This window comes from Syngnathus scovelli, chromosome 3 (genome assembly GCF_024217435.2).
Source record: "Syngnathus scovelli strain Florida chromosome 3, RoL_Ssco_1.2, whole genome shotgun sequence".
Lineage (NCBI taxonomy): Eukaryota > Metazoa > Chordata > Actinopteri > Syngnathiformes > Syngnathidae > Syngnathus > Syngnathus scovelli.
The window spans coordinates 20825373-20852997 of NC_090849.1; the positions used below are offsets into that span (position 1 = coordinate 20825373).

The following is a 27625-nucleotide window of genomic DNA, read 5'->3' on the forward strand; positions in this document are numbered from 1 at the left end:
TGTGCTTGCAGTGAGCCATAAAAAAAAAAATAAAAAAAAAAGCAATACTTTTGAGAAAATGCACTGCTAAATCTGGCTGCACGACTGTGACGCAGTCTCCCTGGTCTTCTTCTCTGTGCTTTCGGTGGGATCCCCCAGGGGCAGTTTCAGGGACCTCCTGCAGATGTTCTTGAAGGTAGGGCTGGAGAAGTAGTAGACCACCGGGTCCAGGGCACTGTTGAGATAAGTGAGGCTGACGGTCATGTAGAAGACCACCGTGAGGTCGTCCATGGCGTCGCACAGCTCCGACTCGGGTAGGGTCTTAATGGCTTCCTGGGTTTTGATCCAGATGAGAAGCTGCGTGATGTTACTAGGCAGGAAGCAGATGGCGAAGAGTATCACCACCACAGTGATGAACCATAACGCTTTCCTTATCTTGCCGTGCTGGCTTATCTGCCGTCCCCGCAGTTGGGCTACGATGCGCACCGTGCAGAAGAGAATCACCAACAGCGGCATCCAGCAGGAGAACAGGAAGTTGAACTTGTGCCACAGCCGGTTTCCCTTGGCCTTGGTCTCCACCAGGAAGCTCTCGCAATAGTCTGAGCGATAGTTCTGCAGGGTGAGGGTGTTGGCTGTCATGCACACGGTGAGCAACCACAGGACGGCCGCGCCGCACATGGTCTTGGAGGGGGTCAGGGAGTTGACGTGGCTGTGAGGGTGCACCACTCGGATGTAGCGGTCCACGGCGATGGCCATGAGGAAGAGTGTGCTCCCGGTGCGGTTGAGCGCCAGCATGAACTGCGACACATTGCACATCGTCTGGCCGAAGTACCACTTGATGCCCGAGCTGTAGTAGCTGGCTCGGAAGGGCAGAATCATGTTGAGCAGGAAATCTGCGATAGCCAGGTTGAAGAGCAGCACTGTGCTGCTCTTCCACGGGCGCAGGTGGAAGCAGAAGATCCAGAGGGCAAAACCGTTGCTTATGGCCCCGAGGATGAACTCCACGGACAGGAGCGCGGGAAGCGTCCGGACCAGTAACGTTGAGGTGAAGTTGCAGTGCATGTCGAGGGAGCCAATGAAAAATGCTGAGAAGCCAGAGAGCGAATGTTTAGCTGTTCTTTAAGTCACTTTGGTGTGAACCCGCACAGGAAGACCCCTCCCGCAACCCTACCCCCCTATTGCTTCTGCTTTTTGGTGTTATGTGATGAGTAAGCACACGTGTGTGTGAAACTGCAATGAGAGATTGCGTGCAATTTAGGACATTATCACTGATTAGGAATAAAATGACACTTTTTTTTTTTTTAACGCTTGGATCCAGCTGGTCAATGGTAGACTCTTCAAACGGCAAATTATATAGTTTTAATAACCACATTTCAAAGACAATTATGACAGTACGTGATGTATTCATATAATGCTGACTACAGGATATGTCAAAGTCTGCTTTATTGTCAATGTCAAGAGATGCAAAGAGATAAAATTACGTTTCCTACTATCCCACGGTGACAAGACATATTACACATTCAAGTAAACGATACAAAAAGTAAAAATGAGAAGGCACATACAATGAATAAATAAGAGCAATGGATAAATAAAATAAAGAAAAATTAAGAAAATATTTCAAATGATATAGAGGCCCAGATGTTAAATATGGTGAGCGTATGCTAATTACAGTTGACCATATGACAAACAACATTTACAGTATGTCAAATTCAATGGTCCACGTCAATTGCAATTGACCTTACTCCAAATTTAGTGTCGATTACAGTGGGCCACATTTCAAATAAACCATGAATCAAATGTTTGTGTCATGTGATGATCAAGGTTATTACAGTCAACAAGAACTCACAAAATAACTTCAAATTGAAAAACATTGTTCATTATAGCAATAATATCAACTAAAACGAATAAAAACTCATTATAAATAGGTAATAATTCGAAAGCTTAAAAGGTTATAAAAAGCGTTCTTCATTTTCGTACATGAGCTTTTGACATTCATTTCCAATTTATTTATACTGAAGAAGGAATATCAGCTTACTTTATTACACACTACTTGGTAACCCTCCCCTCGCTTTTTTACACACAACAAATACTAAAACGATTTATAAAAACTTATAGGCAAACTATTAAAAATGTAACTAAATTAAAGCATTTAAATATTAGAAACTAACAAGCCTGCTCGAAAATTTAATTAAAACGAGAAAAATTAAAAATTAAATCAAAACTATAATGAAAATTCAACTATTACACTGAACTATTATAACCTCTGTGACGACTTGAATGTGTAAGAAATGACCTGATAAAAAATTGAAGGAAACTGAAATTGAAGTGAACGGCTCGTCTTGGTCCACCAAACTTCCGTTTTTTTTGTGGGCAGCGTTTTAGCGAGCGGTCTTTATGCAATTGGTGGGGATTTTTTTCAGATTTTGTAATTCTATACTTCAGGTCTTTAAAAAGAGCAACAATTACATATTACAATTACAAATTGGGTTCCAGTAGAAAGGCATTGACTCAATAAATCTAAACAACTGTCCTTAGTCTTTCAAAAGTTTTTAAAGTTTTAACACGGAGAATTTTATTGTTGTAAATAGTCCCAAATCTCACAATAAATGTACATTCTTAAAACAGAAATCTACCAAATGCAATTCATGGTGGCATCACGCCACCCTATTAGCAGAACCTACTATCCAATATTTTTAGAATCGATTATCAAGCGTTGACAATACCTCCCGTTCCGTCCCCAATTTTTGTTTCCCTTCAACAATATTTAATTCTTTATTCTAGTCATGACTGTAATTTGCCACTAGATGGCAGCATTACTCTGCCCCAAAAATACAAAACAAAACGCTTTACTGCATTTTTTTTCTATTGTGACAACCTTCTTTATTCATGCACTAAATTAATTGTTTTGCAACTGCATCGCATTCAAAAATAATTAAGGTTATGGACGTATTTTCTAAAACATTTGACATCACATTTTAAGTAACTTTATTGCCTAAGGGCCAATGTTTAAACGGTCTAAAAATAACCTTTCTCCATTGAGGCGTCATGATTTTGCACCGGTATGTGACAAACTGCTGCAGTCATTTTGCTGGGAAAAAAAATGTTACAAAGCCAGTTATGACCTTTGTTGACCTAGTATGTGTCTATGTGCACTCTGGAAACAGGGACAAACTGCATGCCATGAAGTCTGCTCCACCCCACCGCCGAGTAACGTGAAATTCAAGTCTGACATGTTCACTGCACTCAAGGCTGTCATGGGGCACTACGTTAGGTATACCTGTGCAGTCTAATCAAGAGGTAAGGAGTAATGGGGTTATATTAAACAACTGTGCATGCTTGTCTGAGTCAAGAATCAAACCCAGAACTTCAAAATTGTGCACTACACTGTGCTTTAATCACTTGGGCTCTGTTCAAGAAGTCCATTCTGTGGCCAACAAAATTACGCAAATGTAGCTGTCCTCATAAATTCGGTCTGGCAACAAGCAATACCTGTGCTGTGGACTGATAGTAAAATTTACTGTTGTTAATAAAGTGTTAATAATGAAGTATAATTTGTTTAAACAAAGTAAATTAGTGATCTCACTGTAGTTTGACATTGGTTTCCACAATGTCTTACAGTGACAGCATTGCCGGCTTGAATGACGTCATCGTCTGTCGGGCATAGATTAGGGAAAAAAAAACAAAGTACTATTTAGAGATACATACGTGAATTTGAAAATTAAATGGGTGAAATAATAAAAGAACAAACAAAAATGATAAAGTAGAACGTGGGAGGCAAATGACGTAATTGTGGATTCGTCCACCTTTTAGAGGGGGAGGATCATCCGTACCCTGAACAAGGCAGACCGGCTACGTCCGTTTCCTCCTTCTGGCCGCGTTTCATCGCCGCTGTGGCGGACTGGGAATATTTTGGAATCGTTAAAGAAGACGGCGACGACAAAAAAGAAAAGAACGTGCATTGCGAGGCGAGCCAGTTTGTGCGCTCTCTTATATGTGTGTTTTTAAAATATTTTTTATGGGGATTTGGGACATTTGAGTCCGCATCTGAAGTGGAGGATGAGCACCCTCACGACGCGGGTCAAGGCCAGGCGAACCGAGGCCAGCCTCGGAGCCGAGAGGGATCAATTCGACAAGCGGCAGGTAAGGGTGACTTTCGCTCGATAACCGTGTCTTTTCCCGGTACACCCAAATGAAGGGTTCACCTGTATTTTAATTAACCCGATCTTTTTACCGACTTAAAATTGAGGGCTAATCTGCCTTTTTCCGACTCAAAATGGAGGCTTTACCTGTGCTTCAATTAAGCCTAAATGGGGGCCTCACCCACATCTTAATTGACTGAAAATAGAAGGTAAATTGGGCTCACAATAACCATAAACGAGGGGGGTGCACCAATGTCTTAATTGACATAAAATCGAGCGCTCATCTTTTCTTATACTCAAATATATATATTTTTTAACGTTGCTCTCATTAACCAAAATACAAGGCTAATTTTCCTTATACGTAATCCACATTGCAGGGCTAACTTGTCTTTTAACTGCAGTAAAAATCAATATTGATGATTAACCATTTTTTTAACCGAACCAAAGTTAAGAACTCGCCTGTGCTTTAATGAACTTCAAATGAATGACATCAGTACATTTTAATCGATATAAATTGAAACACTAAACCATTGTCATTAAATCCAAACACAATAAATCCATGGCATTTTTTAAGTCAAATAAATAGGATATGGAAAAGGAAAGCATACATAACTTGACACTATGGTGGTGCTGATCTAGTTAGTCCTGTTTGGCCAGCTCTCCATCTCCGCCTCCCTCCACAACATTTGTCACACTTTCTAAATCTGGAACAGCAATCATCTCCATTCTGTTCCACCAAGTTTGCTGTTGGCCGAAAGAATGACTTTGAGTATATCCCCTCCACCAAGGAGATTAGTTGACCCTGTTTGTGCGATGGGGGGGGGGGTTACACAAAATACTACTTATGCTTTTTAGTTAAATCTTGGTGGAACTTTGCATAAATTAAGAAAGTCTGTTATTTTAATGCTAAACCACAATGCAAAGCACCGTCGGTGGGCTAACAAATAGCATCAACATTGCTGTTTTATAAGGACAGCCAAGTACCGATACCAGGTATCAGCATCGAGCCGATACCGGACTTATTTTAAAGTATCGCAAAAGTCCTTCTCTGCAGTGGTTGGCACTTTACTGCAACATTTTCACAAATTGGTGAATGATTGCCTCTGTCAGAATGAAAGGCCCTTGAGTCGTAATGTTTTATCGTTGTGTGAAATGAAATTTTAGACATTAGAAGAACTTGAGGTATCTCGTACGACACGATACACAGGTGTATATTCTTTATCCTCTGGCAACCCCAAAAGATCTTATTGTAGCTTGCTTACTGCGCAGTTGTTTTTCTTCGTTTGTACCCGCATGTATGTCTTATAGTGCCCCCTGGTGGCCAGGGCACAGACTCCTTAGCACAATGTGGGGCTTGAATCGCATTTCCGTTTATTTCAAGGGGGCAAGATTAGTTAGGAGCGTGAACCGATTTAATTTGAAAATCAAGAACCTGCTGGGTAGTGTGTAGGAGGTAGCCTGACTTGTCTTGTGATCAAGTTGCTGATTCATGCAGTCGAGCTCCACTGCTGCACTGCTCGTGAAGGTGAAGCATCACATGCGCACTCTCCTCTAGAAATGTGTGTGTGGGTGCAGTGTTTGATTTCTTTTGCTATAGTTGCCTGAGAGAGCACCCGTGAGGCCAGGCCAGGCGAGGCGATGGGGCGTGAAGCTAGTAGTTAGATAAACAAGAAGTGTTTGAGTGGGAGTACAGCAGAGAAAAGCACTCTTAATGCATTTGGGCTTCTCCTCTTAATTAAAAGGGGCAATGATGCCGTGAGTTAAATTCGCTGTTTGTGTCTGCCATCGTGGTTTTATGTCGACACAAAACCTGAGCACACTAATGTACACTTTTATGACAATGTCTTGTTTCCAAAACAAGGTTGTCTCACTAAAAACACACATTAGACAGACAAATATCTTCATGAATACTAAAGAGAAATGTGTCACTGTCCCATATAAGATATTTCTTTATTTGTCCCACACAGGGAAATTATGTAATAAAATATAGGAAAATACAGAATATTTGATACATTAAGAATAATAAATATACTCCATGTTAGGCTAAAATAAAGAGAATGATGGAAATATTAGTGTTCTTTTGTTTTAATTGGAGCTACCTTTTGGCATCTTGTGTGTTTTTTTTTTTATTTTTTATTTTTTTATTAAACGATGCACATTAATCAACAACAACAAAAAAGGCCAAAAGTAAGTGTTGCAAAAGTATGCTCGAGTTAGCACAGTTGCTCTCTGTCCTCCCCTTTCTAAGACAAAGAGAAGGAAACCAAACAGTGTGTTTTGTTTTTTTATAGTGGTCCGTTAAAATAGGTTGAATCTGGTCTGGGCGCACAAAAAAAAAAAAAAAAGACTGGGGCTTGCTGAAAAAATGTCAGTTATGTCAACTTTTAATGAACTTTTACTCCACTTTGATCACATCCTAATAGACAACATTCCGAGCAGTTTGCTAGCCAACGCCACTGCTCTTGTGTGTTGATTCAAGATAGTAACGAGCTGCGCTATCATGCACTCGCATTTCCAACCAACGGGCAGTAGCGGTTTTAAATTTTTAATAAGCATTCCCGACTCTGAACTGAGCAACATCCAGATGGTTTGCATGCGCACTCGCCGGACAGGAGACGGACGGATGACGCTGCTCGGGTTGACAATAATGCCGGCTGGCAAGCCAACCTTATGGTGGTGGTGAGGATTAGTTGAGGCTTACCCTCCTTCTCAATTTGCCGATGCTCCTCTTTCACGTTTTAGACACACTATTATTACTATTACCTTTAGGAGGCAGGAACTAGTGTGGCGTTCTAAACATCTGCACGCTGGAGAGAGGCTGGCTTTGGCAAATCTGCCCGTGAGCGACTGGGTGTGAGCTGTGGCTAACAGCAGCTCGTGCATGAGAGTCGTTTTACTGTCCTCCTGCGTTGATTTAAGATGATGACTAGCTCCTCAGTGACTATGGTCGTCATGGCAACGGCAGTGAGTCAAGTGTCGTGACGTTGCTGTGCGGCACATTTGCCTGGCTTTTATCAATCATTCGCCAACACCAGTTTGCCCGTAGCTTCGCTGCTCGGCGGCCATCTGTCGAGACGGCCTCTGTGTGCCAATGCGACAAACACACACTCACAGCAGCTCCTCCCCAATGTGCTACCCAACTATTCATCCTCTTTTCCTCCCCCAACCAACAAGCCCCTCATTGTCACACAGGCCTCCACGCCGCCCTGCCAAACTCGCCCTGTGTAAACGAGCTAGCACGACCGTTTAGTTTGCGTCACCGGCAAGTCGGGGGAGATGGGGACGGGGGGGGGGGGGCGTTCTCCTGTTGTATTTACTTTCTCATTGGCACAGAAGCCCATCTGTTCTCGATGCTCTTATGTGCAGTAAAGCTGTGCTTCACAAACTGAGGTCCCTGGATGTTTGCTAGCATTCATTTGGGGCGCCACAAAATAATTAGCAGGGACTGTTTTTAGTTGGAATTTTGGGAGAGTAACAGCAAGTTAAAATGACGTCAGCAATTATTTTGCTGATCAGGTGCCACGGGAAAATGCTAGATAGATTCCTTGACTTGTTAATATTTGCTCAAAAGGTTCACACAGTAATGGGAATGATTAAACATGTTTGTTTTTTTTAGGATGAAAATTTAGGGAGGGAGAAGAGAAATGAAAACCAGAGATTAAAGCCACGTGGGGATTAATGCCTTCACTGGATGAGAGTTTTATATAAGACCAGGCCGATGGAGGCTGCTATGCGTACACACACACACACACACACAGAAAAGTGCTGAGTTAAGAACAGGAACAAAATATAAAATGATAATCATTGCCAATTAATTACCACAGTTCGTCATCTGTTTTTTTTCACCCTCCTTCCTTCTTCCTTGATTATGAAAATACTTTTACCTTGGAAATTAGAAGGGGAGGGACGTTTGGCAATAGCTCATCAGGTGTCACTTGTGGTATTTTTATAAAATTTTGACATTTTATAGATAGAAGCGCGTCTCTCCCATACAAGACAATTCGATCTGTATTTTGAAACATGGGTGTGCGATACGATTTAAGGACGATTAGTTCAAATTGATTTTCCTATTGTACATATTGTTTGTTGTTACAGCCCTAATATATATTTTTATATTATTATTTTATATAGACAGCTAACCATTAACAATTGGAGGATTCCCATCATGGTAGTTTACAACTTCCTGGTAATCAGTAAGGCTACGTTCTAGACAACGACCAAATCAAAATACGACGCGTCTCTTCCTCCCTTCACGTCGCCATTTCACGGTTGACACTTGTTGGTCCTGCCGGACCGGTTCCGGAAGGCACACAGTTTCCGATGACTCATTCTCCACATAATCATTTGGAGATCGTATCTCCCGGCGTGGGCATTTGATCTTAACTATGTCATCTATGCTGCAACTGTAATCACCACTTGCAAAAAATGACAAAATCTTAATTGTCTTCCGTTTTCAGCTAAGCAGCATCAGCAAAGCCATCAACTCCACCGAAACACCCGTGAAGGAGAAGCATGCACGGCGTATCCTTTTTTAAATTTATTTATTTATTTATTTTTTCTCCTGAGGCGAGGAGTGCAGCCGATTCCCATCAACATGCACTTCTTTAACAGGGAACCAATCAGGTATCATCCTAGGCACTCACCGGGAGAAGGGGGCCTATACCTTTTGGTCGTACGCTCTGGGCTTCCCCTTGGCCAACAGTTCCATCCTCAGCTGGAAGTTCTGCCACGTGCTGCACAAAGTCCTGCGTGACGGCCACCGCAATGTGAGGCTCTCGATATTTTTAACAAACAAAAACAAGTGAATTCATCACTCAAGTGTGTTTGGGGGGTTCCTTCGCAGGTGTTACAAGACTGCATGAGACATTTCAGTTCTATTGTGGAACTCGGCCAGCTTTGGGTGAGTGTTTGTCTCGTTGATTGTAGGCAAGGAAATGTTTTTTTTATGTACAGCGCCGTTCATCCACAAGAAAAATCCATCATGCGGCTACGGAATAATCGTTAGCATTAAATGACGTCTAGACGTCTACCGGCTCCTTTATGAACATGGAAACGCTCATTAAGCCTAAGAGGTCTGTTTATTCTCGTGTGGACATTTGCTTTTCCAGGGCAACCTGCACGATCGATACGGCCAGCTGGTTGCGCTGTACTCCAAGCTGCTCTGCACCAAAATGAAGTTTCACAACAAGGTGAAAGGGGCGTCCGGACTCACGGGACCCATCTGGCATTACGTTGAAATTGAACACGCAGCTTTCTTGTTTCGCAGCACTCTGAAATCCCCGCCAACTTGGAGGCCACCGATGAGGTGCTGGAGCGCACGGCGGGGACGGACATCAACAACGTGTGAGTCCGTTAAACCTCGCATCCTCGACATTTAGTTGAGTCGATTCGCTTCATTCCTCTCTCTCGTAACGACACTCTCAAATTGTCCCCGGCAGCTTTCAGCTCACCGTGGAGATGTTTGATTACATGGATGGGGAGTTGAAGTTGGCTGAGACAGGTAAAAAAACAAATACTCAAACACTGCAACTCCAAAACAGTCTCGTAGTGACCCTTACCCAAAACCTAAAATGAAATCTCGTGCAATTTTAATGGTGGTTTCCTCCTACAGTTGATGAGGAAGGGCGTTTCTGCCGCGTGGCCTCCGTTGAACTTGTTTCCTACATCGTATCGCCCTAAATTAGCTGCATCTGATGAGGAAATGCCAGCCAATTACAGGACATTAAGTCTCTTTCCGTTTATTCACTTGTAATGAAAGACGCCCAGAATCTTGCCACAGTGTTCAAAATTCCTTCATCCTGTGTTCAAGTAGAATCTGTTCATGTTAAAACCCAACAGATTTTATAGCCTAAAATTGAATCATTTCAAATCCGACATCTTTTCGGTTTGTGTGTTGCGAGAACCAACATAATTGGTCCATGTCGGTCGACATGTTTGTAAGGTCGACGATTCAACATGTAATTTTTCAGTTGTTTTGTGTGACTTCATTTAAATATGTGTAAATGTGGTCCCGATCAGTGCTGAGGCAACTCAACTCGTCCATCGCCATCTCCACGCTCACCTCGGGCCAGTGTCGTCTGTCGCCACTCATCCAGGTCATCCAGGACTGCAGTCAACTTTATCACTTCATGGTCAAGCTCCTGTTCAAGCTACACGCGTGTAAGGAAACGCAGAATGACCATTTCAATAGTCCGGGGGTTGAACGTAATCAATAAATGGATCGGTTTGGGGGATTTCAGGTCTCCCCGCTGACACTTTACAAGGACACCGGGATCGCTTCCGGGATCAGTTCCAGAGGTACGTACGTGTTGGAGCTTACGTGGTGGTGTCAAGTGAACGTATTGAATAAAAGAAAGTGTGCAACATAAGCCAGGCGACCACAACTACCATCCCCCTATCTCATTTGAAATTTGAATCTCTGTGTAATAGGTCAACAAAATGACCTATGTTCTCCACCCTGGATAAAATAAAAAATAAACTCACGTTCATCTTCAACTTAAGTTTAATGATTCACTTTTTTATTTTTATTTTTTTTTTACACGTCCTATAAGTTTGATTGCAAATTGGCAGATATTTTTGGGGGACTCTCTGTATGATGACGTGATTGTCCGCTTTTGTGGCCCGCAGCCTCAAGACCTTCTTCAACAGAGCTAGAGAGATGCTCTTCTTCAAGAGGCTCATCCAAATCCCCCGACTGCCTGATGTAAGATCTGCTCACATTTGACTCACATAAGGGACAGCTCACATATTTCTCCCAACACCACGAGTCATCAAACTGGAAGGCCTTAAATTACCAATTGACTCATCTGATATTTATTTGTAGCTGTGGCGAGAAATATCCAAGTACACGTACTTTACTTTTAACATTTACATGTCAAAATGTGAATACTTGTGCTAACATGGTTATTTTCTTTCCCTCTCATCCTGTCATCAGTCACCACCCAACTTCCTGCACGCGGCCTCGCTGGCCAAGCACGTCAAGCTGGTGGTGGTCATCCCCGACGAGGACGGCGACGACGATGATGACGATGACCCCGAGCCGCTCATCGACGTCAGCGACGCCGCTAGCTCGCAAGCCGCGCCGGAGCCCGACATCTTCGATCAGGCCTTTGGACCGCCCAACGGAGGCTTCGACGACAGGTGATGCGTCGTGGTAGTGTCGTCTCATATGGACCATGTTACATTCCAGTGGAAGAAATTATTCAAACGCAGGACAATTTAAATTCCCCATCATTTCCAATACCCAAGCAAATAGTCTGTGCGCCACCCTGTGGGGACGTTGGTAATTGCACTTTAATCAATAACAACAAACGCCATTGCCAGCTTTTGCAGGGATTGATGAAAAAGTTGAAAATATTAGTTGTAGTAAATAACTTTTTTTTGTCAATATTTTCTTGTTATCATCTTGCAACAGGGATCTCCAGATTGAGAGCCTCAAGCGGGATATGGAGTTGTTGCGAGCCGAGCTGGAGAAGGTGAAAGCGGAGGTGAGGAGCGCTGTTGTGACTGACTTGACACCACCGCTTTGTTTGTTTGGACACCTGTTGGACGGATGCAAAATATCTCTTCCCCACATGTGGAATGTGGCGAGCTTGTGTGTCATGCTTCCTCTGATTTATTTCAACCGGTGGTTCCCTTCTCAAGCAGTACAAGTAACAACAAATGAAAAATCACAAAAATACAACTCACCTCTACGCTGAATATAGTTGTTATATTTAGTAGGAGCTCTGAGCTTGTTTACAAATATTCTCTCCGAGCTATATGGAATGACTACTTCTGGCTATTACTTGGAGATTGCTGATGTAAATGATTTGTAAGTGATATTATCTTTTTTTATTTCCCCGCCCACCGCAAGGCCCAGCGCTACATCATGCAGCTCAAGTCGCAGATCAACAGCTTGGAGGCGGAGTTGGAGGAGCAGCGGTCTCAGAAGCAACGCGCGCTAGTGGAAAACGAGCAGCTCCGCCTGGCTCTGGAGGCAGCGCGTCGCCGCATCACCGAGCACGAGAGCCTGCAGAGCACCTTCATTGAGGCGGAACGTAAGATCAATGTTACATTAATCACAAATTGATCCCCATATTTTGGCTGCTGTGTATTTAGAGAGTGCTTTTGTGTATTTGTGCAGAAAGAGCCCAGGCTACAGAACAACGCTACACGAAGCTGAAGGAGAAGCACACGGAGCTGGTGGCCAGCCATGCTGAACTACTTCGTAGGGTAGGCACACCACAAAAAAGGCTCTGATTCGGGGGTAAAAAAAAAAATGATGCATCCCTGTACTGACATTTCCAAGACCTGTATTAATACTTTAAACTAAAGGTGTCAACCAAAATATGTAACGTCCAAAACCAAGCCAATCTAAACTTGGCTCCTCTCCGACATTGACAAATCTCTTGGTTGACATAGGTCAAGCAGCAATACTTGCAGGATTTTCATTGGACACAGCAATCGTAAGTCATAATTGCTTCACGTTTGCCGACAGAGTGCCGACACAGTGAAGATGCTGTCTGCCACCCAGCAAACTCAGGAGGAGGTGGCGAGGACCAGACAGCAGCTGGCCTTTGAGGTGGATCGGATACGGCAGGAAGCAGACATGAAGGTCGGCGAGCTGTCGTCGTGGGAGCGTTCGCATTCTGGTTGATTTTTGAAACAAAATGGTTTTTGTTGTAGGTGGAGGAGCAGAAATTTGAGATGGAGAAGCTGAGGAGAGAACTGGTAGAGAAGATGGCGGAAATAACCCGCATCAAGGCCACCCTGCAGAGCAGTGAGATGGTGAGTTGACACAGTTTATCTTTGACAAAAAAAATAATAATATTGTAAATGCACTTAACTACAGAGTGTGATTACCTTCACTGCATCTGCTTTTCTTTCTGTCTTGCAGTCCTCAGCTCAAGTCAACAACACCATGGTCGCCCTGCAGGCGGAGAAGGAGCGTCTGATGCGCTCGGTGAGCGAGAAGGAGGCCGAGCTTTCCTCCGTCCGCCAGAGTGCGCAGCTGCAGCAATCCACCGTCCAGCAAGAGAAAGACAAGAACAGCAGGGAACTTAGCGAGCTGCAGGCCAGACTGGAGGAGAAGGTGGGTCAGGATTGTTCACTGCTTGGTTTTAGATTTCAAATCGGTCACGCAAACGGGTTCCTATATCGCGTACACTGGATTGAGTGCGCGGAAACAGTCCGATATTTGTGGATTTCATTTGTATTGCACGCAGGCCAGACAGGAGGAGCTGCTGAAGCAGAAGCTCCTGGACGAGCAGTTCGCGTTGCTGCAGGGCACCGTCACAGAAGCCGAGAACATCATTCAAGATGCCGTGGCCAAGCTGGACGATCCCCTCCACATCCGATGCACCAGCTCCCCAGGTCACGCCGCTGAGATGGAGCATCGGTCTCGCATCGTTGTTAATAATTGAATGTTTTTAAACTTCTGACTGTCTTTCAAACACAGATTATTTAATCAGTCGAGCAGAGGTGGCACTGAGCTCCGTGGATAAAATGAAAAACGGTCAAGCGGAGTACGTGAAAGACATGAAGGGTAAATGTCTTGTAACAATGTCGATAATAATAACGAAACTAATAATGAAACGAGGTGACATCGTGTCGTTGCGTTTCAGACGCTGGAGCGCTGCTGAGGTCGCTGACTCACTTCTCCCACGCAGCCGCCGACACCATCAGCAATGGCAGCGCCACCGCACACATGGCGCCAACTGACCACGCAGACAGTAAGCAATACACAAATACCCTCGTAATGTTACATGACTAAAATGAATTTATTGCCTAAATGACACGCACCCCCGCCCCACAGAACTGACGGAGAACTGCAGAAGCTGCGCCACTCAGAGTTTGCAGTACCTGAGGGAGCTCAAGTCCAAGAGCACGCTGCAGAGGGCCGACCCAGCCTCTATTCAAGTCATCATCCACAAGATCCTACGTCTGGGCCAGGCACGCAAGCGTGATGCAATCCGGCGCGCCGTCCGAGGATGAGTGCAAACTGAAATTGTCTTTCTGCTGTGTAGGAGCTGCGACCAAAAGGCATGGACATCCGCCAAGATGAGCTGGGGGATCTGGTTGACAAGGAAATGGCCGCCACCTCGGCGGCCATCGAGGAGGCCGTCCGCAGGATTGATGTTAGTAGGATTAGCTGTAGAAAGAAAAAAGTAGTAGTGTTATTTTATTTATTTTCTTAGGTGAAACTGTCTGTGGATGTTTGTCGCTTGCTTAGGTTTGTTTGTGTGTTGTCTATTTAGGTGTTGGCATGTGTATATATATTAGTCCTCCATTTTTTTTTTTTTTATTCTTGAATATGCAAGTGATGTGTGTCCTTGTGGTTACAGGAAGTGATGAATCAGGCTCGAAAGGACACGTCGGGAATTAAACTGGAAGTCAATGAAAGGTTTGTTCATGAGAATATCAAACACCACTGCCATTTTTTCACCAGAGCTATTCAAATGTTTTGATTAATTGGGCCCAACTCAAACGGATTTTTTTTAACGCTGGTACTAATATTTGAAGGTCGTTATCTGAGTGTACCTTTTTCTTTCAGGATCCTCAACAGTTGCACAGACCTCATGAAGGTACGCTGGACTTGGACAACATTGTACTCTGCTTACCTTTGTCATCCTTATTGTGTGTTTTCACTTGCGTCCTGCGTAGGCTATCCGCATGCTGGTCCTTGCCTCCACGGAATTGCAGAAGGAGATCGTGGAGAGCGGCAGGGTGAGTTGTGTCGCCCTAGGTCAGTTCTTCTAGCCGCTAGAATAACACAAGTTTGTTTTTGTTCAGGGCGCTGCCTCCATCAAAGAGTTCTACGCCAGGAACTCTCGCTGGACCGAGGGGCTGATCTCTGCGGCCAAGGCGGTGGGCTGGGGGGCCACAGAGATGGTGTAAGTTCTACTTGACACCAGGTTCTCTTGATTTGCTGAGAGAACCAATTGGGTGTTTTTCTCCTGGCCACCAACAGGGAGTCTGCTGACAAGGTGGTGCTGCACACAGGAAAATATGAAGAGTTGATTGTCTGCTCCCACGAGATCGCTGCCAGCACTGCACAACTGGTCGCTGCCTCCAAGGTAACTTCAAGGAATTTATAGCTAAAGTTTCGGGTCTGTGTATGTCTGCTGTGACGGTCTCCTTGACGTTTGCGAATGTGTTTCCAGGTGAAAGCAGATCGTCACAGCAAGAGGTTGACGGTGCTCCAGCAGGCCTCGCGCCTGGTCAACGAAATGGCCGCCAAAGTGGTGGGCTCCACCAGGACGGGACAGGACAACCTGGAGGACAAGGGTACGCGAGTGCTGTCAGGCAATTACTTCAGCGGGTGCGTGTCAAGCCTCAATCCAATCGTGTTTTTTTTTGTTGTGTGTGTCTGGTGTGCAGATCCCATGGACTTCTCTGGGATGTCGCTCATCAAGTTGAAAAAAGAAGAAATGGAGTCACAGGTAACGATGGACTCAGAAAACACCTTGTGGATTATGGGCCCCATAGACTCTATAAAAATGAAATGCCTTTTTTTATTTGTGAAATGTTCCATCCAAAGCTGGGTTGGTGAAAAGCCTTTTAAAAAAAGTTTGTTTCTCATTCATCTTCTAATTCAACATAAAGGACAGGTTGAATTGGCAGAGGAAAAAAGAAATTTGCAGTGACACAGGAAATGATTCCAGAAGGACAAGTTGGGCTACGTTCTTCTGAGAGTTGTGTAATACTGCCCCCTAATGGATTGAATGTGGCAATGTTTTTGTAGGTGAAGGTGCTGGAGCTGGAGTCTCATCTGGAAAACGAGCGTCTGCGTCTGGGCATGCTGAGGAAGCAGCATTACTCTCTGGCCGGCGTGCCGCTGGACCAGCTCCAGCTGGCCGACATTGATGGCAACGGCGACGACGAGCCCGCCTCGCTGGTATCCATGTCACCCAGGTTCAACAAGCCGGCGCTCATGAAGAAGCCCGCGCTGGCCCAGAAGCCCAGTGTCCGGCTCAAGTCTCCCGTAAGTCTTTCGAAACGGCCCACAAATATATGCTCAATAGACAATAGTTAAATAGATTTTCATTTTGTAAATATACTATTCATATTCCATAATTTATTTATTTTATTTATTTATTTTAAAGTGACTTGACTCCTTCGTCTTATTGCAGTTCAAGTGAAAGCAGAAGCACAAAGATGTCACATCGGTGTCGTCATCACGGAACGTAAAATGCCTTATGAGTAGTATAGGTTGCTTGCTGACAATCTTGCTCTTTTTTTTTCATGTCATTTGCTTTTGCCAAAATGGAACAGAAGCTGCACATTGTTTTTCATTTATGCTTATATAATACAACAGTCTATTATTCTATTTTAAAGTTTGGCAACCTAATCAACAAAGTTTTTTTTCCACCGCGTTGAGTATTTTAAGACATGGTAAAAATTCTAGATGCTGCTTTGAGTTATCTGAACTTTTTTTTTTTAAACACACCTCCTTCGTTGTCTTCATGTTGAACAGTTTTCATCTCATTTGTTAGCTCAGAGGCCTTGGAATGTGCTGGACTGATGTCTTAATTAATCATACTGATCATAATAATAATTCATGTAAAGCCATCCAGTTGTACAGCAAGTCCCAGCAAGAATAATGTATAGAGTTCATCTCGAATGGATACGTGCTGTACACGCCAATTACATGTAGTCGCTTCTAGAATGAATGTGGATGTTTATCACCTCGGGGAGTTTTTCCTACAGGGTACTTAGAAGGGTTATTATTGCATCATTTTATGCTGTTCTATTCTTTTTGATATGCTCCCAAATCTAGTCGGAAATACTATATTTTAACAAAGGTGTTTGTCCTGATACCAAATGTAAATGCCCAGCAGATTAAATAAATGTTTAATTCTAATTTATTGACTTGTCCCTCTATTTTTTCCAGGAGGGGGGACATTTTACAAGTAAGCCATAAACGTTTATTTCTACAATATATATAAAATGTATTTTTCTTTTCCATTTTATCACCACTGAATCGTATCCCCACACAACATATCCATAAACGTTAAGGTTTTATTGACTAATTTAAAATATATATATTTTATTTTTTTTAATTTTGATTTGAAATTTTCTCAAGTGAAATTCAATGCAGTCATAATTTTGTCAGCCTCCCATATCATTTTAATACATTTGCGTATTCTGTATTTTCATACACTAATTTAATACGTGGTCTGGGCTTTGGTCTTTCGCTTGTATTTTTAAAGTATTCTGACATGCGCAGTCGGCTTCTCCGTGCAGCGTGGAATGTATTGACTGTTGCATTCAGAAACTGTGGTAAAAGAAAAAAACCAACATACTCGCGTTCAGGTTTTAATATAATATGGATTGTCATTGCAACGTTGTCGGAAGAAAAGACATTGTTATATTATTAATATCCTGCAGTGGTCTTGTCCGATGAATGCGTATAAATTGATCCGCTCAGGGAATCAATAAATAATATGTACGAACTTTTTCGAGAGCCTTGAACGCATCGTAGAAAGTTAAAGTTGAACCTGTCAACAAACTTCACAACAAGTAGTCCTTCGTCGCGGTCCTTCACAAAAGTCCCTTAAACGCTCGTTTCCACTCTAAAATGTGACACGACCGTTCCGTGGAGGAAGACGAAGAACCAAGATTTTTTATTTTTAATCGCAATACACGTCATGTCTGCTCTGGAGAAGACCTGGTCCGACCTGACCGTGTTGGACGTGTACGACATCGCCGCGGCCCTGGCGCAGGAGTTTGAGCGGACCATCGAGCGCTTCGGCTGTGAGGCTCTGGCTGGCGTGGTTCCTAAGGTGGTCCGAGTTTTAGAGCTCCTGGAGACGCTGGTGGGCTGCCGCGGAGACGCCGGTGGCAGTGGGCAGGAGGCCGACGAGCTGCGACGGGAGCTGTTGCGGCTGCGCCAGGAGCGCAGCGACAGGACGGCGCAGGAGAGAAAGCACCACCTGGTAAGTGCGATGTAGAAAGAGTCGAACCCCATATATTCGTGTTGATTGTACACACAGAGGATGTGTTGTGATAAGACCAAATACAGAATTTTGACTGACTCAATGTTTTGTTTTGGTTTTTTTTCTTCCAGGAGTTAGTGCAGGTGGAAGACGTGTGGAAAGCCGAGGTTGAGAATCTCCTCTCGCAGATGTCTCAGCTGGAAGCGGAGAACAAAAAGCTGCTGGCTTGCCGAGCTTTCAACCAAGCTCTTGTGGAAAACCAAGACCAGTACCTGCAAGATGAGGGTGGGTTTTACTGTGGTGGACTATATTATCAGTTAGAGACCTACTCTGCCTTCTCTACTTGCTTGCATCTCTGAGTAGAACTATCGGGGGCCCTGTTTACTGTACGTTCAGTCACGTGAGAATGGATAATTTGTGTCGATATGCTGACACAAACATTCGCGGCCAAATGTGGCGGGGTCAAACTAGCACAGGTTATTTTTGAAGACACTGTTGTCACCGCTATATTTATCAAATCGCACATGCAGTGCGGAGCTATATTTCCTCTTGTCCTATGGGTAAATATATTGTGTCCTCGCAGGGACGGCGGAGAAGGAAAAGCAAGTGATGACGAGGCTCAATAAGTTGGTGGAGAAGCAGAGGGATGAAATCCAAGCCAAAGACCACGAGCTGATGCTAAAAAACGATGACGTTGAGGCGGTGAGTGGACATCTCAGTCCAAGCCTCCAAGAATCCATGCCTGAAACAACATTGGAAGTCTGACATTTTGGTTTGCACCGCTCATTTGTTTCCATTCAGCTTCAGCTGCAGCAGCACCGTCTGATCCGGATCAATCAAGATCTCCGTCACAAGCTTGGCACGATGGAGGCGCACGGCAAGGCGGCCATGCGGCAACGGGCAGAGCTGGAGGCTGCGGCGCAGGCCCGTCGGCTCGAGATGGACGCCCTGCGGCGCGAGTTGACCCAGCTGAGGAAGGAGAGGCAGGAGTGGGAACTGGAGAGGGAGGTGGCCAAGATGGAGGAGGAGAACCTTTTGTTTTCATCCAGGTCCAAGGCGTCCCCACAGGTGAGGATCCCGGGAAATATTTAATGTGTCCTGTTTAACACTTTGTCTTTATAAGCCTTAAGTGCCCCTCGTGTTTTTCCGATGCGGCCCACATTCAGGCGTCCGAGTGTGTCAAGGCAGACTCGGTATGGGTCGAGTGCGGAGGAGATACTGACTCCTTGGAGAACATTCCCAACTTCCTCAACAGCTCAACGCACAGACACGTGAACACAAGTCAGCAGGACTTAGACAAGTCTGCTTTCTTACTGGTAAGACAGACACCATTATAATCATAAAAAATAATAACACTAATAATCATAGTTTTTTTTTTGTAACATTTGTAGATATTTCATGTTGTGTCATCTGCAGGAAGAAGTGCCTGAAGAGGCGGAGGCGAAAGCTCCTCACTTCACTCTGCAGGAGCTTCGTGATGTCTTGCAAGAGCGAAACCAACTCAAGGCTCAAGTTTTCCTCCTAGAGGAAGAACTGGCCTATCACAAAAGGTAATTAAAAAAAGAAATCGGGTCAAAAATCCTGCAACAAACCACATTGAGTCGCATCTCAGATTAAAGGGATTGACGAGGGCTTTCCATATCTGTTATTATTTTATCAGTGCAACGTAATGTCGTGAGTTCATGGCCATAAAACATGTTAGTTCACTCACTTTATTCCGTCGCCCAGTGAAGACTTAGAGGAGGATGTCAGCTGTCTCCTTGGTGCTTCAGCTTCATCGATGCCACCACCAGAGGTCACCAGCACCTCCTCAGATTTGCCGGAATCTGGAATACGTCGCCTGTGAGTGATATACATACTTCCACATATCTCCTCAAAAAACGTGTATCTGTATCGGCAGAGGTTTCTCTGTTTTCACTTCCAGGATCTTCACCGCCATCATGCCCATGGTCGCCGCCGGTTTAATCGCAGACGACCCAACGTTGTTGCCAATCAGACGCCTCGTTTCCTTTGTATGATTTTTTTAAGCAGTTAGGGCTATTGGGCTTTATCCATTATTTCCGAGTAGTGTATTTCAATTTGATTTTTAAATTACCTGCCAAATGGTGGGAAGGTACCAAAAGATGTACAGTCAATTCCTTTTTCGCAGTTAATGCAATTAAGAAAAAAAATGGAGTAAGCCAACTCTAGCTGACAGTGGCTTATTTAAAGAACAGCAGCTAAAATAATATATGACAAAGGTATTGAGTATCAATGGTATAAAATGTGCTACCTGCGCGCAAGTGAAACCAATTTGATATATATTTAGTCTAGTCAACCAAATCTACTGTACAAATTTATGGTTATTTAATGTTGAAATAAAGCTTTTATTTTTCATGTTATGTATTTCTATGTTTGAACAGTCATAAAGGTAAATTAAATGCTATTCAAATGCAATATTTTTCACAATTTTACATTTTCAATGACAGAAATCCCGTATTAATGGTCACATTTGACATTTTTAAAAAAGATTTTCTGTAGTTTTTAAATGAATTATTTTGCTAATTCATTGTCTTCTAAACCGACAAATATTTTCAGGAGAGTAGTTTCAGTATTGTTAAGCTACATTTGATGTAGCCATGTATGTATGCAATGTATGCAAAGCAAATGCAAAGATATGGAGATAAATATACTTTTAATGCTTGTAGCTTAGCTGACTTCATTTTCACTGACTCTTCCCTTTCACGTAATTCCCACAAAAATTCTGTCGCTTTCTGCAGTTGACAAAAATTACTGTCCGACGAGCGGTGCATGTTGTGCACTCATACATTTTGACGTGTTTGGGATCTTTGGTTGCCATAGTGACGGGAGAAAACAAGTGGACAAGCCCGAACATTTGAGAGGTACTGGCTGATCCTTTAGCCAGGCCACACTCCAAAGGGGTTTACACTACAAAGCGTTGCCCGATTCATTTCCAAACTCTATTTGAATCGGTACGCAAAGCGAGTATTTAGCCACTACAAACGTTAAACTACAAAGAATGTTTGTTGGCGAGTGGAGGAATGGAGGGGATTCCTCTCAACTCCGCTCGTTACTCTTTGTGCTCTCTCACCTGTAGCTAGGATACTAGCCGTCCTCTTCCCCACTCGCCATTGGCAGACGCGTGATGGGGGAAGTGCTGCTCCTCTGGAAGAAGTCACCCGCTCCGGCCATAAACATCAGTGAGAAGCGACGAAGATAAAGATTGGGTTCTCCTTTGTAAGCATGGACTTTGACGAGGAGTCGTCGCCAGCATTGGCGTTTGAGAAGGACGCCTTCGAGCTGACTGTGGAGGACGTGTACGACATCTCGTACGTTGTCGGACGAGACTTGTTGAGGATCAGCCGTACGGGCGAGGAGGTGTCCGACCTCCAGTTTCGCATAGTTCGCGTGCTGGAGATGTTCGAAAAGATGGTCAACAAGTACAACTTGTCCCTGGAAGAGCTGAAAATTGAGCGGGACAACCTGAAGAGCGAATTGGACCGCGTCGTCACGGAAAGCTCCACCGGCCAGGGCACGGTGAGGCAGTCGTCCGTGGATATAAATGAGTACGATCTAAGTTGTATTTTTTTTCCCCCGCTGGTGTTGGCTGCCTAAATATGAGGATTACTTAGATCGGCATCCACTGTGGCCAAACCCAGAAAACTGGTGAGCCGTGAAACTGAGTGCACTGTGATGTCACTCTCAGTGCACAGCAGAGGGCGCTCACGCGCAAACTAACCGACCGAACCAACACCTAGTTCTGGATTAATGGCTTGTCAGTTTACGAGTAAATTGATCAGGAAAAAAGTTGTACGTCAAATCATAATCTAAGTGTTAGTGTTGTTGTCTTTGAAGCAAGCGGTGGGACCCAATCAAATGGTGGTGGACCTGAGTGACCCCAACAGGCCTCGCTTCACCATGCAGGAGCTGAAAGAGGTCCTACAGGAGCGGAACCAGCTGAAGGCCCAGCTCATGGTGGCCCAAGAGGAGCTGCAGCTCTACAAGAGGTAAAGATTACTATCAAGACTTTTATGAGACCGTGCTGCAATAAAGGAGCCTGCTTTTGCTTTTTATTGTTCACCATCACGTGTTGAAGTGTCCTCATGCAACAGTTTGGCGTGCAAGTGGCTCACGTGGGATTCGATTGTGTTTGTGCAGCGGGATTCTGCCACAGGGCCAAGCGGCCATGGTGGAAGTGGACTTGGACGGGTCGGCGCAGGACGGAGCGGCCGGGATCAACGATGCAAAAACGGAAAAGACCACCATTGGAAAACTGTGAGTAATTAAATTGTCTTTAATATTTACTCAATGTGTCCGAAGTACTCACATTTTGAACTTACTAGACGTACAGATAGCTTTTAAAATCCGTTGACACATTCAGACAGAGGACAAAGAAAATGGCAAACGAAATCAGCTGATTTTTGCTTTTTTTTTTTCTCTGTTAAACAAATATAGCATAAAGCATTGTAAAAAATAATTGTTCAAAATGGTTCATCCTTTATCCCAGTGTGGCGTACATTATAAGTACAGTTTCCTTTACATAGTTACAGACTTGTCATGCATACGATATACAAACGACTTATTCGAATTGATGAGTGATTGAGAGGTGATCCGAACCCACCCCTCCTTCACTCAGTCTGGATCGACTTCAGCTCACCGAGGACGACGAGGAGCAAAGCAAACGGATGCGTTGTTGTCAAGTGCAGCTTTACATGCAGCACATGACACAATGCATTGCGTGAGGCTGCACTCACTCATCCTGAGCCTAATCACATACTTGTGACCAAATGATGTTGACTCACTGGAGTTTCTTCGGTGCTGTGCACTTTTCCCCTCCGATACCCGAATGCCTTCCCCGCACTAACTTGTTTTTCTCTTTCTCGCTAGGTTTTCATTTAGACGGAAGTAAGACGAGAAGACCTCAAAAAATACCCTGGTGAGACTGGATTGTTTGGAAGGTTTCTAGAAACACTTTTATATTTTTGTACTCACAGACTATTTGTAAAGTTAACACACGCTTAATTTTATATGTGTGACAAAAGATTGATTATTGTGGTGCGCTTCAAATCATTAGGTACACTTGCATCCTTCAGAAGAGAGATACAAAAAGTTAAAACACGAGCTCTTTATGATGGCAGGAAAGGCAACTCGACTCACTTAACCAACACTTTGGCAAATTGTTAGCAATACCTAATACCTAACTGTCAAATTGAACATTGTGTCTTTTAAACAAACATTAACACATTAATAAGCAATTGATATGTTTTTAAACTTTCAACATAACAGTACTCAAATCATATATTCTTTATCCACACCTTTCAGTTAAAGATTACATTTTTTGTTTGATACTCCCAAAAATACACAGTTAAACCAAATGTCAAATTATGTTAAAAAAAACATTTGGTCTCCAAACACACATATTAGATGGTTTATTGTAATAATTTCAATTTAACAAAATGTGTTGATTATACTTAGTTTTCATCAACAAAAACGAAAGAATCTGAGGTTTACAAAAACACATCAAGCTCAAACCACACTGGCCACATCTTGTGATGCACTTCCTTTGGGTACCTAATGAAGCGTCCAGTCCAGTGCTTTTCACTTTAATGATATCGTAACTGAATTTCTTACAAAATGACATTTTAATGCCCAGTAATGTTTGTGATGGCGGAAACTTTGATTCCTGCTCCGAGGAGCTACAAAGCAAAACATTCATCTCCTCATGACACTTTGAACCATTTATTCCTTAAATGCATTTCTCAGCTCATTGTGTCTTTTATTGAGTACAGCTTAGCTCATAATTTACACGGGTGGAAAATATCGCAACAGTAGACAATATGTAACATTTGATCCTTTACAGCAGAGAAATGTAAAAAGCATGATTAAAATTGTTTTAAAAAAAAAAAAACAAACATGTTAGTTTAAAATCATTTTTTGTACGTCCTTTAAAAAAAATAAAAAAAATAAAAGGACGAGTCATCCGTAGCGTCCGTGTGGCACCGATGAGTTCCGAGACAACGGTGGTGTGTGTGCGTTTTAATGCTTGAGCCACGGGTGAGCCGAGATGGCCTCCTTACTGCGGTCGCCGTAGTCGTACAGCAGCTCCTCGTCCGCCTCAATGTCCCTGGCCGCCAACAAGATGAGGTGAGGCGAACCGTCAATGGCGTGCAACTTGGTTTGGCAGTTGCCGACCTTGCTGTGGTTGATCAGCCGCCCCAAGCGGTTCGTCTCGCGCGTGGCGTCCACGCTGTGTGGCGGAGAAAAGAAACATTTATTTTCTCACAATCATACGATGGGAGCCTTCAAGTAGACCCACCAGTAGGTCTTAGCCTGGTACTGGAAGTAGTACATGTAGCAGCCCGTCTGGGGGTCTTGGGAGTAGCGGGCCTCTCGTAGTTTGGCCTCAGCCAGCTCCAGCAAGTCGCCGTGGTACTCCACCACAAAGTCGCCCTTCTTAAATCGCCGCTCGGCAAACACGCCACGCCCTTTGCCCTCGATCACCCTCACCTGTGGACAAAACCCAGCACCATTAATAACACATTGGAAATATTATGCCCCCCATGGTGAATAGAGTGCTACAACTAACGCTATTCCGAAATGTTTGTTTTTGGTAATACGGAGAGGTGACAGTTCTTAAGTGTCACAAGACGCATTTACTTTGGTTTGCAGGATAAGAATATCGGCACCACGGGCGTTACCTGCATTCCTTCTTCAACGCCGTTCTTTATCAAATCATCCAAATGCTTGTGCTCTTCATTCTGTAAACATTTCATGCGAATAGAATCTGTTCGGTGTCTGTGGCAACTGTACATGGAAAATGTAAAAATGTCATAATGCTGACGTGAATGAGAATAGCGGAAAATATATTCAGCAATTAAGTTGGTAGAAAAGGATCATCCCAAACCTTCAACTCTGCTTTAGTTTTCCTGTTACTCCTCCTGATCGGGAAGTAGTCTGTGACCTTTCTGTTTTGGGAAGCGTTGTTCTCTGTCCTGAAGGGAAAGACAATTTTATTATAATACATTTCCTCCTCACTCATGAGATTAATTGCTTCCCAACGCACTTTTTCCCTTTGCCCTTGCGAGGATTCCGACTTCGGGGTTTAGTTGCTGGAACTTTGCTTTTGTCTGGCAGCCTCGCGTTCGTGTGCGTCGTCGTTTGCTTTTGCTGCGGTTGATCGGCGACTTTGGCTTCAGGCAGCTCTGTCGGAGTCTTATTCGAGGTGTCTACAATGACAACAGCTTGTGTCTGGCGCTCTCTTGTCTTGCTATTTGCAATGCTAATACAGAAGCTTTCTCACCTTTGTCAAGCTTAGCTGTGTGATTGACATCCGCGTCACTTCCATCTTGAATGAGCATGCCGGAAGTGTACCTCAGAGGTAATATGGCCTTTTTTGAACTAGATGGACTTGGGCGAACGCTCTGAGGTGCTTTTCTTGTGCAGTCTGGCTGAACAATGCAAGGGCCACTTTGAATTATTTTCAACTTTAATTTATTGCACAAGATAAAAACAAATCAAAGTAAATATACTTAAATAGTTTATATATACAGTAGTATATTGACTTTTGGGTGCCCCATTAACACAGTGTGTGTGTGTGTGGGGGGGGGACTTGGTTATGTTTAATTACTTAATGACATTTCATTTTGTTTCAACTGGGTAAACTGATGAAAAATATGCCGGATGTCCTGCAAGAGCTGAATATTTTAATACACGTTTGTTTCTTTATCCCATTCGATTACATCCGGGTAACCCCATATAAAGAGACTCCGTCAAAGCAGGACTACTTTGTTCAGCGTAGACATCAAACATACCTCTTTCGTAACCACGGGCCGGTTTTCTTTCGTCTCTTCGGAGATGCCTTTGCTTACAGGAACGGTTTCCGGCTTTTCGTCCGTCCTTTGCGCCTGCTTCTTCCCTGCAAACTCAAAATCCAGCACTTTTGTTACTCCCTCAATCTGGGTAGCAGCTTGTTATTAGCCTAGCTAACTATCTAGCGAAGCCATAAGCGCACACATAAAAGAGTTAGGATGATTTGGTTACCTTTTGCCATGTCAGTTTTTCGAGTACATGTCCGACGCGGAGGGTGGTGAGTTAAATAATTCCTGTGGTTTTAGGGGTTTTTTTGTGTTGAGACGACAACGTCGACATACCCATACAAATAACTAGTGTATGTATGCGTAGAAACGTGTAGGAGTTTGAAATCCTAGGGCGTTTCTAATTGGTTAACTTGATTCAAATAGGCGGGATCATGTGGGTCTATGGTCTTCTCTCATTGGCTGTATTTCGAGCTCTTGTCAAACAGCCAGTAAAAAAAGCGAGAGCTTTAAGTTTTGTCTACGTATTACAGTTTTAGTAATAAATATTAGTTCTAAACAAGCCAATTATCAGTTAATTTAATCAATCTAACCAAAATATTAAAAAGGTCGCTGCAAAACACTACAGAAATCCAGTATACATAATGTATGGACAATAATGGAACGTTACTATACAATTTTTTGGGCTATTCCACAAACACAAAAAAACGAGGAAATTAACATTTGAAAGGCAAAACTTGTATTCTGGGTGTAATTGGGGAATTTTGCGAAGAAAATGATTTTTTTTAATTTGATGTAGTGAAAAATAAATATTTGGAAAACACACAACACTTGAAAGAAAGAAGTTAAATAATTTTTAATCAACATTTGATGGTGTTTCTGTTTAAAGCGATGGTCAGATTAGTGAATTACATGTGGTTTACTGAGGACAGCATTCCCATTGATATGAAGGCTAAAAAGATCACCCAAATTGTTTCAGGTATTGCTGTTGATTTCAAACCGAGTCATTTGCAGATGTGGTCTGGGCTAGGAGGGCTTCTTTGAATAGTCTCTTCCTCTGCAGATTTTCATTGACTCTCCTTCGTTTGTCTTGCTTCTTGACTTCAGCCTCTTTCTTTCTGACCAGAATGTCGCTGCGCTCTCCTTTATAGAAAACGTCCAGTTTTTGCTGCATTATTTCTCGCGCTCGCTTCCGATTGATGTCCACTGATCTGGTTTGATGACACTGCACGAGAGGATCAGGATTGTGGGAAAGTGTAAACAAAGTTACATCATTCAATCGTCATAATAAACATATCAAGAAACTGAAACAACACTAATGACTGATGAGGAGTTTAATAACAACTAACCTTGACTACAATACCAGAGGGGATGTGTTTTAGCACCACGCAGTTGCTGGTCTTGTTGGTGGCCTGCCCGCCGGGTCCAGAGCCCCTCACAAACTGTTCCTTCAGCTCGTCTTCCTCCAAGTGGACCAGGTCCTTCTTTCCGGCGATTGCAACCCGCAAAGGTGTACCCAGGGGCGTCTTTGCCACCGAGGAGAGCCAAGGGGAGTTGTTCCTCGCCACTCCACTCGCTAGGCCGTTGTACATGTAGCGTACGAACATGATAAGCCTCGACATACTTCCAAGTACGTCCAAAGAAGACATTACATTTATATTAATGAGCTAAGACATGTTAATTCCAAGTCTGTTGACTCTTCTACGCTTAAAGACAGTCGTCAAGCACCGTTCTCCTTCGTGGCCAAAACAATGATTTTGTAGACTCTGTCGCC

At 43.6% G+C, this 27625-nt stretch overlaps 7 protein-coding genes across 8 annotated transcripts in view; 4 read left to right on the forward strand and 3 right to left on the reverse strand.

Moving 5' to 3' along the window:
- The window catches only part of kntc1 (kinetochore associated 1), a 20968-nt gene extending 17029 nt beyond the window's left edge, over positions 1–3939 (forward strand). Inside the window, exons 64-65 of the transcript XR_011086665.1 lie at positions 3144–3276; positions 3790–3939. The gene's annotated coding sequence lies outside the window, so the exon portion shown is untranslated. The remainder of the gene's footprint in view (positions 1–3143; positions 3277–3789) is intronic.
- On the reverse strand, positions 35–1093 carry LOC125994153 (hydroxycarboxylic acid receptor 2-like). The gene has a single exon (XM_049763378.2). It carries the CDS (start codon positions 1039–1041, stop codon positions 67–69), a length of 975 nt encoding a protein of 324 aa, XP_049619335.1. The 5' UTR covers positions 1042–1093; the 3' UTR covers positions 35–66.
- Positions 3827–16966, forward strand: hip1rb (huntingtin interacting protein 1 related b). Its single transcript, XM_049763057.1, has 31 exons — positions 3827–4119; positions 8576–8639; positions 8742–8884; positions 8962–9018; positions 9227–9307; positions 9385–9461; positions 9557–9618; positions 10137–10277; positions 10358–10415; positions 10746–10821; positions 11053–11258; positions 11533–11605; positions 11974–12157; positions 12244–12332; positions 12598–12714; positions 12786–12887; positions 12997–13191; positions 13325–13472; positions 13558–13644; positions 13724–13831; positions 13915–14051; positions 14126–14236; positions 14444–14502; positions 14653–14683; positions 14763–14825; positions 14892–14992; positions 15070–15175; positions 15263–15386; positions 15480–15541; positions 15844–16083; positions 16232–16966. Exons 1-31 carry the CDS (start codon positions 4036–4038, stop codon positions 16238–16240), a joined length of 3195 nt encoding a protein of 1064 aa, XP_049619014.1. The 5' UTR covers positions 3827–4035; the 3' UTR covers positions 16241–16966.
- A 571-nt stretch (positions 16967–17537) lies between these two features.
- On the forward strand, positions 17538–20418 carry LOC125994093 (RILP-like protein 1). The gene is made up of 8 exons (XM_049763297.2): positions 17538–18037; positions 18169–18322; positions 18621–18739; positions 18839–19105; positions 19204–19353; positions 19454–19587; positions 19766–19879; positions 19962–20418. The coding sequence occupies exons 1-8, from the start codon at positions 17750–17752 to the stop codon at positions 20053–20055; spliced, it is 1320 nt and encodes a 439-aa protein (XP_049619254.1). The 5' UTR covers positions 17538–17749; the 3' UTR covers positions 20056–20418.
- A 485-nt stretch (positions 20419–20903) lies between these two features.
- On the forward strand, positions 20904–23804 carry rilpl2 (Rab interacting lysosomal protein-like 2). Its single transcript, XM_049763437.2, has 4 exons — positions 20904–21574; positions 21893–22044; positions 22196–22312; positions 22925–23804. The coding sequence occupies exons 1-4, from the start codon at positions 21281–21283 to the stop codon at positions 22944–22946; spliced, it is 585 nt and encodes a 194-aa protein (XP_049619394.1). The 5' UTR covers positions 20904–21280; the 3' UTR covers positions 22947–23804.
- Positions 23761–26225, reverse strand: kmt5ab (lysine methyltransferase 5Ab). 2 transcript variants are annotated; one of them, XM_049763376.2, is made up of 8 exons: positions 26078–26225; positions 25849–25952; positions 25338–25485; positions 25101–25263; positions 24942–25029; positions 24736–24795; positions 24354–24544; positions 23761–24284 (listed from the first exon to the last, which is right to left on the reverse strand). In XM_049763376.2, the coding sequence occupies exons 1-8, from the start codon at positions 26085–26087 to the stop codon at positions 24074–24076; spliced, it is 975 nt and encodes a 324-aa protein (XP_049619333.1). In that variant the 5' UTR covers positions 26088–26225; the 3' UTR covers positions 23761–24073. The 2 variants fall into 2 exon arrangements, with proteins under 2 accessions (XP_049619333.1, XP_049619332.1); XM_049763375.2 differs by having other exon boundaries at positions 25338–25481; positions 25849–25959; positions 26078–26218.
- A 467-nt stretch (positions 26226–26692) lies between these two features.
- mtrfr (mitochondrial translation release factor in rescue) lies at positions 26693–27618 on the reverse strand. The gene is made up of 2 exons (XM_049763441.2): positions 27201–27618; positions 26693–27076 (listed from the first exon to the last, which is right to left on the reverse strand). Exons 1-2 carry the CDS (start codon positions 27498–27500, stop codon positions 26846–26848), a joined length of 531 nt encoding a protein of 176 aa, XP_049619398.1. The 5' UTR covers positions 27501–27618; the 3' UTR covers positions 26693–26845.
- Between the last annotated feature and the right edge of the window lie 7 nt (positions 27619–27625).

Excerpts from the sequence above, each read along its gene's own strand:
- LOC125994153 (XM_049763378.2), bottom strand. The coding sequence starts at position 1,041 with ATGCACTGCAACTTCACCTCAACGTTACTGGTCCGGACGCTTCCCGCG.
- hip1rb (XM_049763057.1), top strand. The coding sequence starts at position 4,036 with ATGAGCACCCTCACGACGCGGGTCAAGGCCAGGCGAACCGAGGCCAGC. Across the intron at positions 13,473-13,557 it reads CCGATGCACCAGCTCCCCAG|ATTATTTAATCAGTCGAGCA; the intron begins GTCACGCCGCTG and ends TTTCAAACACAG. Across the intron at positions 15,542-15,843 it reads AAGAAGAAATGGAGTCACAG|GTGAAGGTGCTGGAGCTGGA; the intron begins GTAACGATGGAC and ends ATGTTTTTGTAG.
- LOC125994093 (XM_049763297.2), top strand. The coding sequence starts at position 17,750 with ATGTCTGCTCTGGAGAAGACCTGGTCCGACCTGACCGTGTTGGACGTG. Across the intron at positions 18,323-18,620 it reads CCAGTACCTGCAAGATGAGG|GGACGGCGGAGAAGGAAAAG; the intron begins GTGGGTTTTACT and ends GTGTCCTCGCAG. Across the intron at positions 19,880-19,961 it reads GAATCTGGAATACGTCGCCT|GATCTTCACCGCCATCATGC; the intron begins GTGAGTGATATA and ends TTTCACTTCCAG.
- rilpl2 (XM_049763437.2), top strand. The coding sequence starts at position 21,281 with ATGGACTTTGACGAGGAGTCGTCGCCAGCATTGGCGTTTGAGAAGGAC. Across the intron at positions 21,575-21,892 it reads GCTCCACCGGCCAGGGCACG|CAAGCGGTGGGACCCAATCA; the intron begins GTGAGGCAGTCG and ends TTGTCTTTGAAG. Across the intron at positions 22,045-22,195 it reads GAGCTGCAGCTCTACAAGAG|CGGGATTCTGCCACAGGGCC; the intron begins GTAAAGATTACT and ends GTGTTTGTGCAG.
- kmt5ab (XM_049763375.2), bottom strand. Across the intron at positions 25,264-25,337 it reads CACAGCTAAGCTTGACAAAG|ACACCTCGAATAAGACTCCG; the intron begins GTGAGAAAGCTT and ends TTGTCATTGTAG. Across the intron at positions 24,545-24,735 it reads GCGTTGAAGAAGGAATGCAG|GTGAGGGTGATCGAGGGCAA; the intron begins GTAACGCCCGTG and ends TTTTGTCCACAG.
- mtrfr (XM_049763441.2), bottom strand. The coding sequence starts at position 27,500 with ATGTCTTCTTTGGACGTACTTGGAAGTATGTCGAGGCTTATCATGTTC. Across the intron at positions 27,077-27,200 it reads CCTCTGGTATTGTAGTCAAG|TGTCATCAAACCAGATCAGT; the intron begins GTTAGTTGTTAT and ends CCTCTCGTGCAG.